Source organism: Saccopteryx leptura, chromosome 6 (genome assembly GCF_036850995.1).
Source record: "Saccopteryx leptura isolate mSacLep1 chromosome 6, mSacLep1_pri_phased_curated, whole genome shotgun sequence".
Classification (NCBI taxonomy): Eukaryota; Metazoa; Chordata; class Mammalia; order Chiroptera; family Emballonuridae; genus Saccopteryx; species Saccopteryx leptura.
The window spans coordinates 169,425,036-169,444,369 of record NC_089508.1 but is presented as its reverse complement, the minus strand read 5'-3'; the positions used below and the strand labels follow the sequence as shown (position 1 = coordinate 169,444,369).

Below are 19,334 nucleotides of genomic sequence, written 5' to 3'. Positions count from 1 at the left end.
GTGACAGGCTTCCACATGGGCAGTGCCATCTTTAACAAAGTGAGCATAATATATTTTATCTGCCCAACAAAGGCCTTATCTGTTAGGGATGCATTTTGAAGAATTTACATGCAAAATGATATTTAGGATTTGCTCTCCCTGATTACATGAAATAGGTCTTTTACTCTTTACATTATTATTAATCCCACTTTACAGACAAGAAAGTTGAGGCTTCGAGAAATCGGGTAACCGTTCAAGGCCACACAACCATGAAAAGCTAGAATTGGGATTTAGACCCAAAGTAGTCTGCCTCTAGAACCCACACACGTAATTATTATGCCCATTGACTTCCTGAAGGAGTAAACTGATGTTTCACTTGGTAGAGACACATTATAAAAATTTGTTTCTTTAAGTCATATATGTGGTGGGCTATACCATGATATTCACAGTCTAAATTTATTCAGGGTATTGATCCATGCCATATAATAGAATGATATAGGCCCTGGCCGGTTGGCTTAGTGGTAGAGTGTCGGCCTGGCGTGCAGAAGTCCCGGGTTCGATTCCCGGCCAGGGCACACAGGAGAAGCGCCCATCTGCTTCTCCACCCCTCCCCCTCTCCTTCCTCTCTGTCTCTCTCTTCCCCTCCCGCAGCCGAGGCTCCATTGGAGCAAAGATGGCCCGGGCGCTGGGGATGGCTCCTTGGCCTCTGCTCCAGGCACTAGAGTGGCTCTGGTCGCAACAGAACGACGCCCCAGAGGGACAGAGCATCGCCCCCTGGTGGGCAGAGTGTTGCCCCCTGGTGGGCGTGCCGAGTGGATCCCAGTCAGGCGCATGCGGGAGTCTGTCAGACTGTCTCTCCCTGTTTCAAGCTTCAGAAAAATACAAAATAATAATAATAATAATATAATAATAATAATAATAGAATGATATATTTTAAGTGTTAGGAAAAATATCTAAGTTCTTTTCATGTGATTTAATATAACACTACTCAACCAAAATGATTCTTCAACACTTAGCTGTGCTGCTCTCTATATGAAAAAAATTGCTATTTCTCCAGTCTCCCTTGACCTTCTTTCTTTCATCATGCTCCCTCCAACCATGGAGAATTGGACACCCCTTCTGTTTGGAACTTGCCCCTCATTTTTGCCTAGTCATTCTTGACTCATTTTTCAGATTCAAGTGCAGTTGTCACTTTCCAAGAAAGCCTTCCATGGTGTCCTCCAGTGAAGGCAAAACTGTGTTATCGGTTAATAATGTGTTGGTTACCATCTCAGCTAGCACATTGCCTGACACATGGTAGACATCAATGAATGCATTTATTGAATGGATGAATGGAAAACTGTAGTCTTGTTTCTGAACTAAGAGAGAAAATGCCCCAAGTTTTCACTTCAGTTCTTAGTCCATTTCCAGAGATACTGAGGTGCGAGAACATCCTATGCACCATATCGAGGAGTCATGTCGAACACTTTTGTCTTATTTAGTGGATCCAGCAAATAGAAGGAGCGGAGGCTGCCCTGCACCAGAAAATGATGGAATTGGAAAGTGACATGGTGAGTACCAAGTGAGATATCCTAAAATTGAAAAAAGTTGACAAGCAAATGGAAAATGACTTTTTCCTAGCAATTTTATTCAGCAGTGATGAAAGTTTGTAACCTTTGTATTATTTTGTATACGGATTGTGGAGCCAAGTTCCCAGAATTATTTGACAATTTCAAGTTGTATTCTCCAAAACAATCATGTATTTTTGTGCTATTTCCAAAACTAATGCTGAAGAAAATGCAGTTTGGTGTTTTTTTCTCTTAGGCTAAATGGGTTTTTTTTTTATCATGTATAATTATGGCAAAAATTACAAAAATGGTGTGTGTAACTCTGATTTTAAAAATCTCCAAACCACTTCACATCCATTAGGATGGATACTATTGAAAAAACAAACAAACAGAAAATAACAAGCATTGGTGAGGATAGGGAGAAATTAGAACCTTTGCATTGTTGAAAATTGGAAATTGCATTTGTTGGTGGGGATGTAAAAGGACGTAGAAAACTATGGAAAACAGTAGAGTGATTACTCAAAAAAGTTCCAGATAGAATTACCGTGTGATCCAGCAATGCTGCCTTTGGGTCCATCACAAAATAATCGAAAGCAGGGTCTCGAAGAGATATTTTTACACCCCTATCCAAAACAGCGTTATTCACAGTAGTTTAAATGTGGAAGCAAAGGAAGTGCCTATCAATGGAGGAGTGGATAAACAAATGTGGTTATTCATAGAAGGGAATATTCATCACTCTTTTAAAAGGAAGGAAATTCTGACAGGTTCTATGACATGGAATAACCTTGAGCACATTATGCTAAGTGAAATAAGCCAGTCACAAATGACAAATACTTTATGATTCCACTTCTGTGAGGTATCTAGAGGAGTCCAATTCATAGAGACAGAAAGTAGAATGATAGTTGACAGGGGCCAAGAGAAGGAGGAAATGGGAAGCTTTTGTTTAATGGGTATAAAGTTTTAGTTTTGCAAGATAAAGAATTGCAGGGGTTGGTTGTATAACAGCTTGAGCGTACTTAATACTACTAAGCTGTATACTTAAAAATAGTTAAAGATGGTAAACTTTACATTGTGTGTATCTTACTACAATTAATTATTTTTTAAAATTCCCAAGCCTAGGAATTGGCCATTATTAACTTATAGCAGTACATAATAAAATTTTGTAACTGTACTGGCATTAATGTTCTTATTACTAAAAAAGTAAATAGCGATGCCTATTAGGTTAGGGAATCCTATCATAACAACTTGCATTCAAATAGCATGTGACAGATTATAGATCATTTGCTTATGTTTTACACGGGTTTAAATTTCATCAAGAGGTTATGTTCTAACATCAAAGCACATAGCAAGAAATGTTTACATTGAAAATACTCTTGAAAACTCTTTTAAAAGCACAATTAGTAATTACACATTCAGCCTGTAGTAGGCGCTGTTCTAGTCACAGGAGCTCAGAGATAATTAGGAAAGTCACTGGCAAAATTATTCATATAGTTATGTACGTATAGAAGGCAGTTATACACACAAAGAAGTAATTGACTGTACTTGAGGTTGTAAAATATACAGATATATTTTGAGATGCCAGTGGCAAAATGCACATCATGTGAGAGGTATGTGGAAGCTAAGGAGAGCAAGGAGATGTCAGATTTAAGTCTCCAGCTCACACTGGCTTTGCCTCAAGAGCAGATGGTCAGTAAGTGGCATTGTGGTCGTGGGTGGAATCACTGCCACTCTTTAAATTCTTCTCTTTGTGTTTGCTCGTCATATACAGATGACTTTGGGTGAGTTTTTCATTATAGGACTCTGCTATTTTACATTTCATAACATGCTTACAAAAATACACCCTCATCATCTATTTGCACAGACAGACTTATTAGTTAACATTTAGCTCGTTGAATCTCTCCTTGTCCCATACTGTTGGGTTGGCATAGAAATCCTTGAACGCTTTCCACGTGGACTGTTCATTATGTCTTTTATGTCCTCTGCCATTGATTTTCACAGTCTCTGTGTGAGACGATGGATGCTGAACCATTTCCCTGACACAATCAATGGCCCTACAAATACCAGCGATTTGTCTTGTGATGGAATTAGAGAAAACATTGATCAATACAATTATATATCACTTTCTGGTTAACTAACCTGCCTCTATTTATCAACATGGCCCTTTTTTATAGGAACAATTCTGCAAAATCAAAGGCTATCTGGAGGAAGAGCTAGACTACAGAAAACAAGCTCTCGACCAAGCCTACATGGTAGGTACAACCAGCAATCAGCACACCCAGAGCGTGTCCATCTTATACTGTGGAGGAAAGCAGCCTGTGTTAATTGCTCGTGCCATATACTCGAATAGACCACGGTGCGCAATGCTTTATTTATTCAGTGACTTCCGGTTCTTATTTTTGAAAATATAGCTCTAGCTCTTTACTGTTACAGAATCTTAATACTTAATACATATTTAGTTATACATTAAAATTTTATATTAAACGTATGTTGTTATATAGTATTTTAATGAAGGAAACACTGCGTGGCAGTAGAGATTAAAGAGAAAATGAATGAAATCCAATGGGGAGCCTAATCTAGTAGTGATGGAATACTAAAGTTTTTAATGTTCGTTATATACATTTTTTTTATAAACATTATTTTTTTTAATTTTATTTATTTATTTTTTACAGAGACAGAGAGTCAGAGAGAGGGATAGACAGGGACAGACAGACAGGAACAAAGAGAGACAAGAAGCATCAATCATTAGTTTTTCATTGCGCGTTGCAACACCTTAGTTGTTCATTGATTGCTTTCTCATATGTGCCTTGACCGTGGGCCTTCAGCAGACCGAGTAACCCCTTGCTGGGGCCAGCGACCTTGGGCTCAAGCTGGTGGGCTTTTGCTCAAACCAGATGAGCCCGCGCTCAAGCTGGCAACCTCGGGGTCTTGAACCTGGGTCCTCCGCATCCCAGTCCGACGCTCTATCCACTGTGCCACCGCCTGGTCAGGCGTTATATGCATTTTTAATTTGCTTATATCTCACAACAACCCTCGGAGGTGTAGGTGATATTGTTCCTATATCACATGTGAGGACATGGAAGGTTAGAGAGTGAAAGAACTCTGCCCAGCTTGGTAAGTGGGTAGTGTTTAGATCTGCTTGCAGACATGGTGGCTTAGCTCCCATAACCCAGCCCCCCTAAGTGAGGCTGCATCAGTAATGGGCTGTGCCTTTTCTCTCCCGGCGAAGAGTATGCCGACGGACGGGCAAGCACACTCGCTCCATTCCCCTGTGCAAAAGTCATAATAAGTACTCCCTAAGATTGGATGAAAGCTTGCGTTTCTTCTCTCCATATACGCCCCTCGCCCCATCAATTCACGGTAATGGCTCAAGAGAAGAAAAGCAAACTTAAAAGAGGAACATTTCAAGGAGTTGCTCGTAGAGGTTTTTATAATGCTTTCCTGGAAGCAGCCTGCGTCACTTTTGGGAAAAGAGTGAAGCACTTAGTTTCTGCTTATGACAGAGATGAATTGGTATTTCCCCTCCAAAATGAGCCAGAGATTCTGAGCATTGCTTGATGGGGAAAAGAGAGAATGATTTGGCTGAAGAATAAAGTAGGAAATGGTTCTTCCCCTCCCTTCCTACTCTTTATCCTTGCCTCTTCCACCTGTACCGAAAAAGATGAAGCCGTGTGCCCGTGTGTCACATCACTGAGTACTCATCCAGACAACAATATTTAACTTGAGAAAGATGAGCTCTGCCTCGTCCAGGGCAAGAACTAGGATAACATCCCCCATCAGAGCATGTCCACTTACCTCTGTCAGAGTCACAGGGGACAAGCTCGTAGATTCCGGCAACTGTGTCTGAAGCATGTTTTTATTTTTAAGAAAAAAATAAATACAAACTAGGATGTAAGGAAGCATAAACACTTCATCATAAAAAGAGAAGACTCAAGAGGCATTATTATAACTATAGCCACTGTAAATCTCAGTTATAATAAAAAATTAAAAAAAACAGACCAATTCCAGAGACTCTAGTCCATTTTTCGATCATATTTCCTAATTTTTATTTTTAAAAAAAGACACCATGGCAATTGTAAAGCTATCTTCAGGTGCTCAGGTGTGTCATGTGGAAGAGAGGCAGCATTTTGTGCCCAATATTAATCTCTCATTTCAAGTATTCCAAGTCTGACCACTTTTCAATTCTTATTTCTAAAAGTGCGGCCACCATAACAAATGTCCAAATATCTGAAGGGCTGCCAAATGGAAGAGCAAACAAACTTATTTTCAGCTCAATTTGAGAATGGAAGGATGTATAGTCATTATAACAAAGGAAAATTGTCCAAGGAAAATAACAGATTTCTCATCATCCAAGCAGTGAATGTATTGGCTGAATGCCTCTTACGGAGTCGCATAAAGGAGATTATCAAAAGGGTAGTTAGTCTGGATAAGCTATAAAAATTGATTTTATTGCTCTGATCCTGTCAGGCTAAACTAATACAGCCTTTCCCATGCGCACACGCGGGCTCACAGACACACAGACACACACACACACACACACACACACACACACACACACGTGTATACACTCCCACACCCACACATAGATGCGAAATTCCAAAGTTAGCCTTTTCTAATTTTATTTGCCAGAGAATCCAGGAACTAGAAGCTACTTTGTACAATGCTCTGCAGCAAGAAACTGTTATCAAGTTTGGTGAGTTGTTAAGCGAAAAACAGCAAGAGGAGCTGAGGACGGCAGTGGAGAAGTTGCGGCGGCAGATGCTGAGGAAGAGCAGAGAGTATGACTGTCAGATCCTTCAGGAGAGGATGGAGCTCTTGCAGCAGGCCCATCAGGTGAGGAGCGAGTGGCTTCCGTGTAGGGCTGGTACCACGCAGAGGGGACTTCGTGCTGAGTACATGGTGTTGAGGATGCGTGTAGAGCAGCCCGAGACCTAGAAGCTGTTTTCAGAGAGTAAAATAAGTGACTCTTGTTTTCTACGTACATTCAGATAAGGGTGGCTGTGTTTGCGATGATTCGGTGTTAAGAAAATTGGCATTGTAGAAGCATCCCGTATTGCTACTCTTTTTGCAAATACTTTATTAGGAAATGCCCTTCGGATCTTGTGGAGCCTGATTAGCTCCATCGTTTAGGAGAGCAGGACTTTCTTTAGGACAGAAATAATACTTTCTTCCTGTTACTCCTCCCAGTTCGTAACCTAGCCTGATCAAGTGATCTGAATAGGGTCAAAGAACACAGGGGCCTCGCTCTGCATTTCCCAGAACACACAGCAACAACAAAGCTCGGGAGCTGCCACTTACTTCCTGGCATTAGCTCTATGCCAGCAAGTAAGCTAAGGGCTCTACTGACATCACTTTCTTTAATCTTCACAAGAGCCCACTAAGGTACGAATTCTTATTATTCCAACTTAGGAGATCCTGATGCTGCAGGTAAGAGTCCCTAAATAATTTTCCCAAGATGGCAGATGATAGTAAGCAACAGAAGTGGGATTACAACCCAGGTCCTCTGACTCCAGGGCATAGTGTACATAACCATGGCACGGGCTGCCTTATGCAGTTTGAGTCATGCATGATTTATATGCTTCATCTAGACCAGCCAGGCTCCAACTAGACATCCAGTATTAAAGGATAGCCCAAATTCTTCATCCACCTCTTAGTTCATGTCATAGCTCGGCAGGTGAGGAGTAGGTCAAAAGTAGATTCCCAAAGAATTCCAGAATTGGAAGTGCCAGACTGCAGTATTTGGTACTCAGAAGCTGTAACCAGCACTGGTGCCCAATCCAGGTGGGCTACACAGGAAGTGAGAATCATGCGGTCATCAGAGATCAGGGTGAGGAGGAAGGGAACAGAGGCTATTTTATAATACCAGCAAGAACAGTGGATGGGCAGCTTGACACTTAGCACACTTCAGCGGTAGCCCGGAGCCTTGTGGATCTTCATAGGCTAACAGATCACCCAGGTTAACAGGGAACTCTGAAGTCATTTGTCCTGGAGATGATAAACGATGCATGTTCGTTTCAGTGCCCCTTTGGATTCCATTATGAAGGTTTGGGTTTTGACCCTGGAAAAAGGTTTGAAAGCCTTTAATGACAGACCCGATGTATCATTACTTTACTGCAGGCATCCTTTCCTTTTTATCAGGCACTGGAAGTATCCACTGCATAAATTTCTTATGCTGCAAAGCATTTAATTTATGTCAACAAGTCAGGAGTTGTGCCATGGAACCACAGAAATGTTTATTCTTTAAAGGACAAATAGTTATCTGAATTTATTTACAATTAAAACCTTGTCATCTCTTCTAAGTCTCTTTTTAATCAGCTAAGGTACATCATTCACAAACGAGATGGTTTATTTTAAGTTACACAATCTGAACTGATGGGTACATTACATTTCTAAGCCTCAGACAGATCTACTGACACTTTTAACTCCAAAATAAATGTTCATTAAAATATAGCTTTTCCAGTAATTTCTTACTTCTCTTCTTCCCTTTTAACCTATAGCTTTGCTTTGAGAGAATTCCTCCAGAAGGCGTTGGCTAGGATCTGTCTAAATCGGTAGTATATCACTAACCATTCATTAAACATTTCTGTTTGAATGTTTCACTGAGAAGTCATGTGAAAGAGGCCTAAATGCTCACTCTTATCCCTCCTTCTCACTTCTGTCCTCATTTACATGTCTGGATCAGTAGACTCACCATATCCCAAAGCACCCAGGCTGGAAACTCTGGAACCTTCTTGGTCCGTTTTCATCAATAATCAATGTAGTACTATATCCAGCGGCATTTCCCCTGCAATGTTTTTGCGGCCGGTCCATTTTGCCCACACTTGCTATCCCAGGCACATGTGAGACCTTTTAGGACTGTCACAGCTTCCAGGTGCTGCCACATGTCCTCAGAAGTAACCTGACACCAATCCTCTGTGCATTTCCTAGATGTGACATACCGCACTAGACAGACAGAATGCACCCTTTACGCTGCCTTTACAAAGCTTAGGATCTATGTAGATGGAGACAAAGGAAATTAACACAAAGAAAAATAATTATGGTTATCTTGTGGTAAGTGGCATAACAACACCCTACGCCAGGGGTCCCCAAACTACGGCCCGTGGGCCGCATGCGGCCCCCTGAGGCCATTTATCCGGCCCCCGCCACACTTCCGGAAGGGGCACCTCTTTCATTGGTGGTCAGTGAGAGAAGCACTGTATGTGGCAGTGCCGCAAAGCGCGGCATTGCTCATATACAGTACTACTTCTGGTGACGCGGGATGCACGTGTCACGGCTCCGGAAGTGTGTCATATCACTTGTTACAGCTAGCAGTGACAAATATGGAACCGGACATTGACCATCTCATTAGCCAAAAGCAGGCCCATAGTTTCCATTGAAATACTGGTCAGTTTGTTGATTTAAATTTACTTGTTCTTTATTTTAAATATTGTATTTGTTCCCATTTTGTTTTTTTTTTACATTAAAATAAGATTTGTGCAGCGTGCATAGGGATTTGTTCATAGTTTTTTTTATAGTCCGGCCTGAGGGACAGTGAACTGGCCCCCTGTGTAAATGTTTGGGGACCCCTGCCCTATGCAGTATGCCGTGGAAACCTGGTTGGGGGGAAGACTTCTCACCTGCCTCTCCGTCGTGGGTCTCACCACAGGCTCCTCTCACCTCCCTTCATGGTACACGCTTCCTCAAAGCCTCCCTGACCCCAGTTTCCAGTCGAGGCCAGTGTTAATGCAGGTCTCTCCAGGTCCTTCATTAGCAAGAATCTCCAGAGCATACCTTTCTCTTCCTCGTGCAGAACTCTTCCAGAGCCACTCGGGCCATGTCTCCCACCTACGAGCCTTGGTTTACATGCGTCCTCACCCTGCAATGCCCTCTGCTGTCTGCTGCTCTTGTCCAGGTGTTCTGACTTTCCAAGTTTGAGATCCACCTCCTTCCAGATGTTCTTTCTGATGGAAATAATGGGCCACATACCACTGGAAAAAAAAAATTGACATTCCATGCCCAGTGGAACACTCATTCAAAACCATTTATTGGAGGCCTGCCTGCTTGTGCCAGGTGCTGGCAGTATGATGGCAGACATAAAACATAAAGGTCACCGCTCTCCTCTTTCCTCCAGATGAAGGGGGACAAAGCAGTGACACCAATGAACAATGATTGAGGCAATTTCAGAGAGTGGCAATACGTGCTATGAAGGAAATTATAAAGTGTGTGTGTGTGTATGAGTTTGAGGGTAGGATTGGCCCCTATAGACAGGCTGGCTAGACATGGCTCTCTGAAGACATCTAAAACCCAAGGAACCAAACACTTGGCAAGGTGTCCCATAAGATAGGGACATCAGGGGCTGTGTCCCTATTGTGGGGGTGTTTGGAATATTCAGGGAACAGAGAGAAGGTCTGCATGGCAAGAGCATGCAGAGCCAAGGGGAGGTTGACACGAGATGAGTTGGAGAGGTAAGACAGGGCTGCACCGTTAGGGCCTGGAGGAGTCTGGGTTTTATTCTGAGTACAACTCGGCTAACTCCCCTCTTCCCCTTCCTCGCCTCCTTAAAACTCGGAATTCCGTGATCGTTTCCATTTTTACCGTTCCCCCTGGCTGCTGCAGATGGATGTGGACTGGACAGGACTAGAAGCAGGAGGAGCCGGCAGGAAGCTGTCACACCCGTCCCGATGAGGGGCAGCAGTGACCTGGAATACTTGGTAGCAGTAGAGAGAAGAAAAAAAAAAATAGGTGGAGAAGAGATATCTGTTTTCAACCTGACAGCCTTTCCAGTTGGATTGGATGCCAAGTGGACAGGAAGGATAAATAAATATTTATACATCATGCATCACACAATGGAGCTTAACTAACTCATTTAATAAATACATACAGGCAGCTTCTTTGTGCTGAACATTGTACAAGGTGTTGGAGGTTGGCCATGAAGTTATACAAGGTCTTGCCATTGATTACTTCTTCTACTTAATCTCTTTCTCCCTGTGTTTTCAGCTTTGTCTCCCCATCTGGATCTGGTAGTCCTTTGAGGATCAGGAACTACTGTATTTCCCCATGTATAAGACACATCTTAATTTTGGGGCCCGAAATTTGGAAAAAAAAAATGTATTACATAAAGTTATTGAACTTGAGTTTTATTCATCATAAAATTCATACAACTCATCACTGTCAAAACTCCGATCCATTAGCTTTGTCCTCATCTGTGTCTGATGACGAATCACTGTCTTCATATATTGCCTCGTCCTCAGTTCCATGTATATGCATTTGAAATGCCACAACCACTGTATAAAACGCACCCAGTTTTTAGACCCCAAATTTTTCGGGGAAAATGGTGCATCTTATACATGGGGGAATACAGTAACTGATGCCTAATCTGTCTTCTTCATGGCACCCAGCACAGTGCTGAACATGTAAGGAGTTGCCAGCAAGCTTAGAGTTGATGGTTGAACAGTATCTGTCATCTCACATGTCCCTGAGCATATTGATATAAACTCGTCTCCATGTCTAGTAGGTGCACATCAAGGTGGAAACGTCTAGCAACTTTGTTCCTTCGCTGTGTCATTTTGGAGCCTGAGCGGCACTGTGGAAATATACACAAGCACACGCATCACACACATATGTACACACACCATCAGCATCCCAATCCCGTTCCCTTCTAAGTTCAAGGTTGGCCTTGATCTCTCTGACCAAAACAACACACCATCCTCCCTACACAAACTTCCGTTCCTTTTATTTTTTTAATGCAGAACTTCTCAATTGCTGCACTGCTAACATTTTGGACTAATGATTCTTGATGGTAGGGGAGCTGTCCTACTACTGTAGGGTACTTAGCAGCATCCCTGGCCTCTGCCCATTGGATGCTTGTTACACAGGACCACCCCCATTCTGACCAGTGATCACACGTGATTAAAAAATGTCAGGACAACTAGATTCATTAAAACCACAGAATTCTATACTTTAAAATAAATGAACTAGCTAACATTTAAAATGTACAGACATTACCAAATGTCTGCTGGGGGGAGGGTCCTAATCATCTCCAGCTGAAACCACTATTTTAGAGAAAGGGAAATAGGATCCCAAGTTCAAGTATGCTCTGTTCTAGCTTCCTTTTTTTCTCTCCACTTGCATTATAAAAACCTCTGTTTCTGTATCATCAGCATATTCAGCTTCTAGTGTTTTCCTCTCAGACTCCAGTTCTCCATTTTCTAATTATTCCCAAAAGAGGTGTGAAATAACAAGCCCGCTGTGGAATCTTGCACCCGGAACATAACAGGCCTTTAGATTGTCAGGTAGAAATCTGAAGACTTTTCACCTGCAAATAATTATCTGTGTAATGTTGATTTCAAATCTGTGCTATTTAAGTGACTGGAATTTTATGATATAATTGACAGATAGTTCAAAATGGTCCTGGGACCTGCTTGTCTTTAGGATTACTTGTGTTACTTTTGTTTCCTGATTTATCTGTTCCTTCCTTGAAATTTTTATGGAGTGTAATCTCTACTTTGTTTTATCAGAACTTGCCAATCAGAACTTCACAAAACACATATTGTGAAGAAATTTCACTCTGAAACAGTTAAAATAGGGTAGAAAAGAAAGTTTAGCAGAAAACAATAGGCCTGGGCTTGGCCCTTAGCCAAGCCAGTTAGCTCAGTGGCCCAGCTTGTGCATGTCCTGGGTTCGATTCCTGATCAGGACACACAGGAGAAGTGACCATCTGCTTCTCCACCCCTCCCCTCCCCCTTTTCTCTCTCTCTCTCTCTTCCACTCCCACAGCCGTGGCTCTATTGGTTTGAGTTCATCAGCACTGGGTGCTGAGGGTGGCTTTGTGGAGCCTCTGCCTCAGGTGCTAAAAATAGCTCGGTTGTGAGCATGGCCCCAGATGGGCAGAGCATTGGCCCCACATAGGAGTTGCCAGGTGGATCCCAGTCAAGGCTCATGAGGGAATCTGTCTGTCTTCCCTCCCCTCACTTGGAAAAAAAGAAAAAACGAAACAAAAGCAATGGGCTTGTTTACATTTGTATTAATCACTTTAGTCATTTTTTTTAGTGTGGTAACAACCAAAAATCTTAATTGACATGGGGACATTTGTTTCTTGCTCACTAGTGCTGATTCACTCTAGTGTCTTTACAAGGATATGGCATTCCCACAGGTCACATCCCATTGGCTAAAACTGGTCACATGGTCAAGCAGGGCAATAGGATGGGGACTGTATCTCTCTCACAGGGAAGGGGTCTGCAGGGACAGACCCAGTAGAGAGGGTTAGCTCATATTTTTAAATGATCAATGACAGTGATTTGCCACCACTAGTACAGGTAATTTGGAAAATGCAATGATGGATATAGAAAAACATACATGTAATGATTCCAGCTGCTAGCACTAACGGGAATGTTTTTATAGAGCGATGACTGTTTTAGTTTGGTGAACAATCTTTTCCTTCAACACAATGCCCACTAATGCCTTCCCTTTTCCTTCTTTTCTCAGAGAATTCGTGACTTGGAAGATAAAACAGACATCCAGAAAAGACAGATAAAGGACTTAGAAGAAAAGGTACGTGTTAAGTTTACCCTCTATTGTAGTGTTACTTTTCATCAGACATCAATATCCCTTTCACGCACTAAGCGTGTTCTTTCTACGCAATTGCTGTGAACTTTGCTTAGGCAGGTGCAGTGGATGTAGACGCCACCTTCAGGCAGGCACTGGGATTTCCCGCAGAGGCTCTGCCCTCAGGAACCCAGCCTTGACATTGTTGTCTCTGTGTTACTCCCATTCTTTCCTGAGTGTTTTCCTTCCTCAGTTTCCTCTTCTTCCTTTTTATTTCCTTTTCAAAAGTTTCTTTTGAGTTTTGTTATCCTACCTTGTTTTCTTTTTAAAATATTTTAGCATCTTTTTAAAAAAATCCCATTATTATTTGTAAAAAAAACCTTATTCCTGATATTGCAGCTTTACTTCAATAATAAATTCAGAAATTTAGGTCAGCATGTGATCATTATGCCCTCATACCACTTTCTCACGTCCTTTTCCCCAATGATCTGAAGGAGTCACTGCTTATTCTAAGTGAGCCAACCCTTTCGGGGATACAGCTTGGTAGTTCTTGAAGAGGACATTTGCAGGTGCCTGTGTGGTGGTGGTGGGGGGCTGGTCAAGCGACAGTGAGGTCCAGTCTTGCATGACAAGACATTATCCTGCCCGCCATGCCAGGGGCACCCTGCTGAGGAGGACTGCAAGGGGTTTCCCTGGAGTTCCCGTCTGATGGGTGGGAAATAGCCGTCTGATCCCTGTGTTGCAGAATAATATGGTGGTTTTGCAGTATAGTCCATAGCCCAGGAGAAAACAGCTAACCACCTGCCATTTCTGAGACGATGGTTAGAATTTGGTTCCTCCCAGATTGCTCTTCCGGTAGTTGTTCACACCTGTGAGATCAGGTGGAGCAGGTAGGGGCCGTTACCAGACCGTCAGCCACCTGGATTCTTGTGTAGGCCGGGCCTTCGGGCACTTATTTGACCCCCCAAGTCTAAGCCATGCCTGTGAAATAGGAACGATAACACTTGCCTTCACTTCCTCTCCACGGGCAACAGATTAGGTCAGTGGTCCCCAACCCCCGGGCCGCAGACCGGTACCAGTCCGTGGGCCACTTGATACTGGTCCGCAGAGAAAGAATAAATAACTTAAATTATTTCCGTTTTATTTATATTTAAGTCTGAATGATGTTTTATTTTTAAAAAATGACCAGATTCCCTCTGTTACATCCGTCTAAGACTTACTCTTGACGCTTGTCTGGGTCATGTGATACATTTATCCGTCCCACCCTAAAGGCCGGTCCGTGAAAATATTTTCTGACATTAAACCGGTCCGTGGCCCAAAAAAGGTTGGGGACCACTGGATTAGGTCATTAATGTGAATATATATATTAGAAAACACTAAAAAAAGTGTAAATCAGATTTAAAAGTATAATTTTTAAAATCTTCAAGCATAAAGTATACTTCAGCAGAATTTTACATTTGAATTGTCCTCATTTCAGAAGTGTGCTGTTGAGTTCTGCAGGCTTGGATGAGGCAAAGTTAAACTAGGACTTTGTCTAATTTCTCAGGTGTTTGGCAGGGAGACCCAGAGAAGGCAGGGATGTCAGCGACTTCCCTGGTTGTCAGAGGACCCCCACTGCCTCCTATTTTCCCCATTTTTGAGTGGCGATTTCTTGGCTCTGGTCATTCTCTCTGCTAGTCCTGACATGGCGCTGGGTCTGGCTCAAGCACAAAGTCACGGTTAGGACAGTTGAGCCGGGGAAACATTAATCCAATTCAGTCCCACTCACCTGAGGAAAACAAACAAACAGAGGGGTATTTTTATAGTCACTAATGTCACCACCCTTGCCATTCTCTTAAGAAACCCCATGGAAACATGGGGAGGAGTGGGATTAAGATCATATTTAGTTCAGAATGCCGGGTGAACTTTTCATTTCGTAGGTCTGACCTTTCTGAACATTTATGATAATGAGATAATGTACTTAACGAAAAAAAAAAAAAAGGATTCTTTAGCTATCAAGGCAGAGTGTTCCACATATAGGAATAAGTTAAGCCACTTCAGAAACAATCCAGTTTTCGATTAGAGATTTGAAGGAGAGAGGAGCACCTGCTAGTCTTCTATTCACTTGATCTTGATTCTGCTAGTCTCCAAACCTAGTAAAAAAAAGGCTCAAGATCACTTTTTTCAGAGACAGTCTTCATTCTTTCCTTTGGGATACTTGAACACCCTCTCAGGGTACAAAAATATTTCTTTTTTTTCCTAATTCCCACGCACACAGTTAATAAAAACCAGGTGATAACAAATATAACAAAATTCCCCCAAATGTGCAGCATTTGACCATGTCTAGAGCACAACCATCATCTCATTGGCATCTCATAGTTACTCTGTGATTCAGACACAGTGGACATTATGAGCCCCTGTTATACAGATAATAAAACAATGGCTCAGAGATGAAACAGCTTGGCCAGGATTGTATGATCAATCCAGGGCAAATCAGGACTAGAGGTCTGCCCACCACACTGCATGGACTGAGAATCAGGAGTGTTGGGCATCTCCGGATTCATGCCCGGAGAGGCAGTGCTGATATTGAACCTTCTCCTGGGAATAGTGGTGGCCTTCCATTCCTCTCCTCCATCCTCTCCTGCTACAGGTGCCACCATGTCCCTCTCCATCTTCAAGGAATGGAATAGAAAGGACAATTCCTGCATTTTAGACTCATAGGATAGTCACCAATGCATGGCTCTTTGCACCATATTTATAACTTGTCCATACACTTTGGCCATAGTGAAGCAAGAGCCTTATAAGCAATGGCATTAAGCAAAATATGCAAATGACATGCCCAATATGAGAATGCAGACATGCCATCCAGGAGGCTGTGTGCAGCAGAATGCTCCTGTGGAGTGATAACAGGGCAAAAGACTTCCTGACTCTGTAAGAGTAAGTCACCGAAGAAATCGGTGTTTGAAAAACCGGACCTGACCCGTGACCTTTGATAATTAGTAGAGAGTTGGTCATATGCTAATGCTGCACAAGTGTCTGCTTCTCTAGTGAAGATTCTTGGTGAAGAGAAACAAATCAGACTTCCTTTAACTTCTGTAAGTCATGTAAGGCTAGACTGTATATTCATTATCTGAGGGGTCCACCGATGTCTAAGCATATTTCACACCCGTAGGATGCCCACACAAACTCACTTGCACAGGACGGACCCAGTTTATGCCTGTTGCCCTGGTGTAATTACTGATAGTATCCCATTTCCCTCTCTGGGGTATCCCCCTGTGGATAATGTGTCATATGTTTTCCCTATACGATAATATTCTTCCTGCTGTGCCTTAGTCCTAAAACCTAACAACACATTAACCAAACAATGACAACGCTGAGTGATTAAGTGTATGCTTTGATCATATTCTGTGTTTTTGAAATAACCTCCCACACATTAAAAAGGGAGGCAGTAACGTAACACAGTGTAGGACTCAGGAGGTCGGAACTTCACTGTGCCATGAAATTAGTCTATTGATTAACCGTTCTGTGCTCATTTTTCTCATTTATAAAATTAGGGGCTTACACTAATTATTGTAAGACCCCCCTTGGAATTCTAAAATGTATGAGTTAATGTTAATTGAACTCCAGTTAATTATCCATCACATTGCTTTGCCAGTAGACAAATAAAAGGTATGTTTTCTGTTGTTGTTTTTTTAAACAAAAGGTAGTTGGTGTTATGTGAGAAGTGTTCAGACAAGCAATGTGGGAAAGCTGACGTTTTGTACTACCTGAATGGCACTACAGAAATTCAGATTTACATAATCTTCTTCTTTTTCTTCTGCAGTTTCTGTTTCTATTCTTGTTCTTCTCTCTTGCCTTTATTCTATGGCCTTGATGTCAAGGTGCCTCTTAAAGGTAAGATTACATTTAATTCTCAAAATGTGGTTCTGATAGGAATTTGATGAGAAGGATGATACATGTAGTTATTACCATGTTTTTAAAAAAATGCACTTCATTTGATGCGTTTAAATGCCATAAAATGGAAAATGGATCCGTTTGAGTATTTATTGGAGAAATAAAGCAACTGTGACGGATAATGAGAATCAAGAATTTTTTTTCTAGTTAACAGTTTTTTGAGGGAAGTCACAATGTCTGTGAATCTCAGTAATCTCATTGTAATTATTACACACAGAGAGTTGCTTCTATGTCTGCAAAATAAAAAGATTTCTAGTATCTTTTCCAGCTTGAAAATTCTGGTTTCTGTGAACCTTAATAAGTGAATAATGACTGATTTTTTTAACCCTTTCTCCTTATCTCTCTTCATCAGACAGAACTCAGAAAAACAAGAAAGTGAAACCAATCTTGGGTTTTCAAATAAGATAATTGTCTATGTCAATTTAGGGGGAAAGAAGGAGTCTTATGGCTAAATTAAGTTCATGCCTCATGAATACACTAATAAATAATCTTGGACAATGATTTCCAGTGCTATTAAAAATAAAGATTCCTTGCCTGACCTGTGGTGGCGCAGTGGGATAAAGCATAGACCTGGAACACTGAAGTTGCTGGTTCGAAACCTTGGGCTTGCCTGGTCAAGGCACATATGGGAGTTGATGCTTCCTGCTCCTTCCCCTTCTCTCTCTCTCTTCCCTCTCTCTAAAAAAAATCAATAAATAAAATTAAAAATAAAATAAAATAAAATAAATAAATAAAGATTCCATGGCCTTCCTTTTACTTAACAAAGCAGATTATTGTCCATGAATATGGTGTGAGAGAGAAAGAGCAAGGATTTGTCTATACTTTTAACAAGCATTGCAGGTGATTCTGATGCCCACCTGGGTGTGGAAACCACGAATCTCAATACCATTATATAAAAATGAGAACATGCTAACTGCTATTCTAACTCCATTTGTCACAGTCTGTATCAACTTTGGTTGTCCTATTCAGTTACAATAATACTCAAGGATCTTTCCTGGATCTCATGTGATTTCACGTTTTCTCTAGCTGGTTGAAAAGGGGAAGAGAGACACCCTCTCTCTCCGTGGGGATCAGCCGTGTTACCTGCAGTCGGAACACACAAGCAGAAGGGCTTCAGCACAAGGAAGGAGTTGAGCAGATATACCCAGAAGGTTATGTCTTCATATAGTCAAATCTCTGGCTTTATTCCTTCCAAAATATTTCCTTTTCAGACCGACAGATACCCTTGGTCTGACGTGAAGGGTGGTAGCCTTGCAGCACAGGAAGAAGAGGGCAGAGTCTCTTAACTGAATGAGACTGTCTTAAGAAAAATAGGAGGAGATTCTCTAAGAAAGAATCACAATGGTCAGAGCATCAGAAAACAGACAGCCTACCTCACAAAGTACAATAAGTAAATCAGCAAATAAAGTTCATGAGGCACAAGTACTACGTGTTGGTTTAGGGAAGAAGAGTCCAACTTCATAAGTAAATACTGGCTAGAAAATGAGTGGGGTGGAGCGTTAACATCAGTAGTGGCTCGCACATGTGTCAGGTGCTATTTTAAAGCGACAGGTACATGAAACCTCACAAAACTCCCTATAAAGTAGGCATTGCTTTTATTGCTTTCTTTTTTAAGTTGGAGGAACTGTAGCATGTGACTTGTCCAAGACCACACAGCTACAGTGTTTAGGACGAGGACTGGTGACCCAGACAGCCTCACTCCAGAGTCCGCTTGTAACCACCAGACTGCCTCACAAATGGAAGAGGGCATCTCTCTCTCGTTTTGAGAATCATTTATGTTTCTATGTATCAGCAACCAGAGGTGTCCTCCTCCATGTGTGTAGGACTCCTTAATTACTAGGTTTGGAAATGACAATGTCCTCATCTCGACACCTTTTTTTATATTTTCATAATTGCTTGAGGGATGTACGAGATTTGGTTTGCTTTTCCTCCAGAGTGTGGCATCCAACCGACACTTAGCAATTGTCTGTTGAATAAAAAGCATTATTAATAATTATGTAGCCAATCCATGTGACAGTGGATCTGGGTGGTTTAAAATACGTACAGGAAAATGGCTGAGCAGTTTAAACTCTAAACTTGAGAGTGTACCGTGTTGAAGTGAAATAGACCGCTAAGTTTGAATCTACCATTTAAAAGCTATACCATAGTAGACATTTAATCTACCCGAGATTATAACCAGAAAGTAGTTATAATATTACCTGCAGGATGGTGTTATGTTAAAAGAATTAAATGAGAATATGAACATAGAAGCCTTTTTGCCTGGCACATAATTCAGTAGTCAGCAACTCTTAGCTATTTTTATTTTTTTTAAAAGAAAAAGCTATCACATTTACTGATTCTGCAAATGTCTAAGTT

General features: G+C 41.6%; 1 protein-coding gene across 1 annotated transcript in view; it reads left to right on the top strand.

Annotated features, from left to right (window-relative positions):
• JAKMIP2 (janus kinase and microtubule interacting protein 2) overlaps positions 1-19,334 on the top strand; it is a 164,716-nt gene that overhangs the window by 136,458 nt on the left and 8,924 nt on the right. The window contains exons 17-21 of the mRNA XM_066342022.1: positions 1,461-1,529; positions 3,698-3,775; positions 6,153-6,356; positions 12,987-13,052; positions 16,849-16,919. Coding sequence (XP_066198119.1) covers positions 1,461-1,529; positions 3,698-3,775; positions 6,153-6,356; positions 12,987-13,052; positions 16,849-16,899 — 468 coding nt within the window. The 3' untranslated portion in view covers positions 16,900-16,919. The remainder of the gene's footprint in view (positions 1-1,460; positions 1,530-3,697; positions 3,776-6,152; positions 6,357-12,986; positions 13,053-16,848; positions 16,920-19,334) is intronic.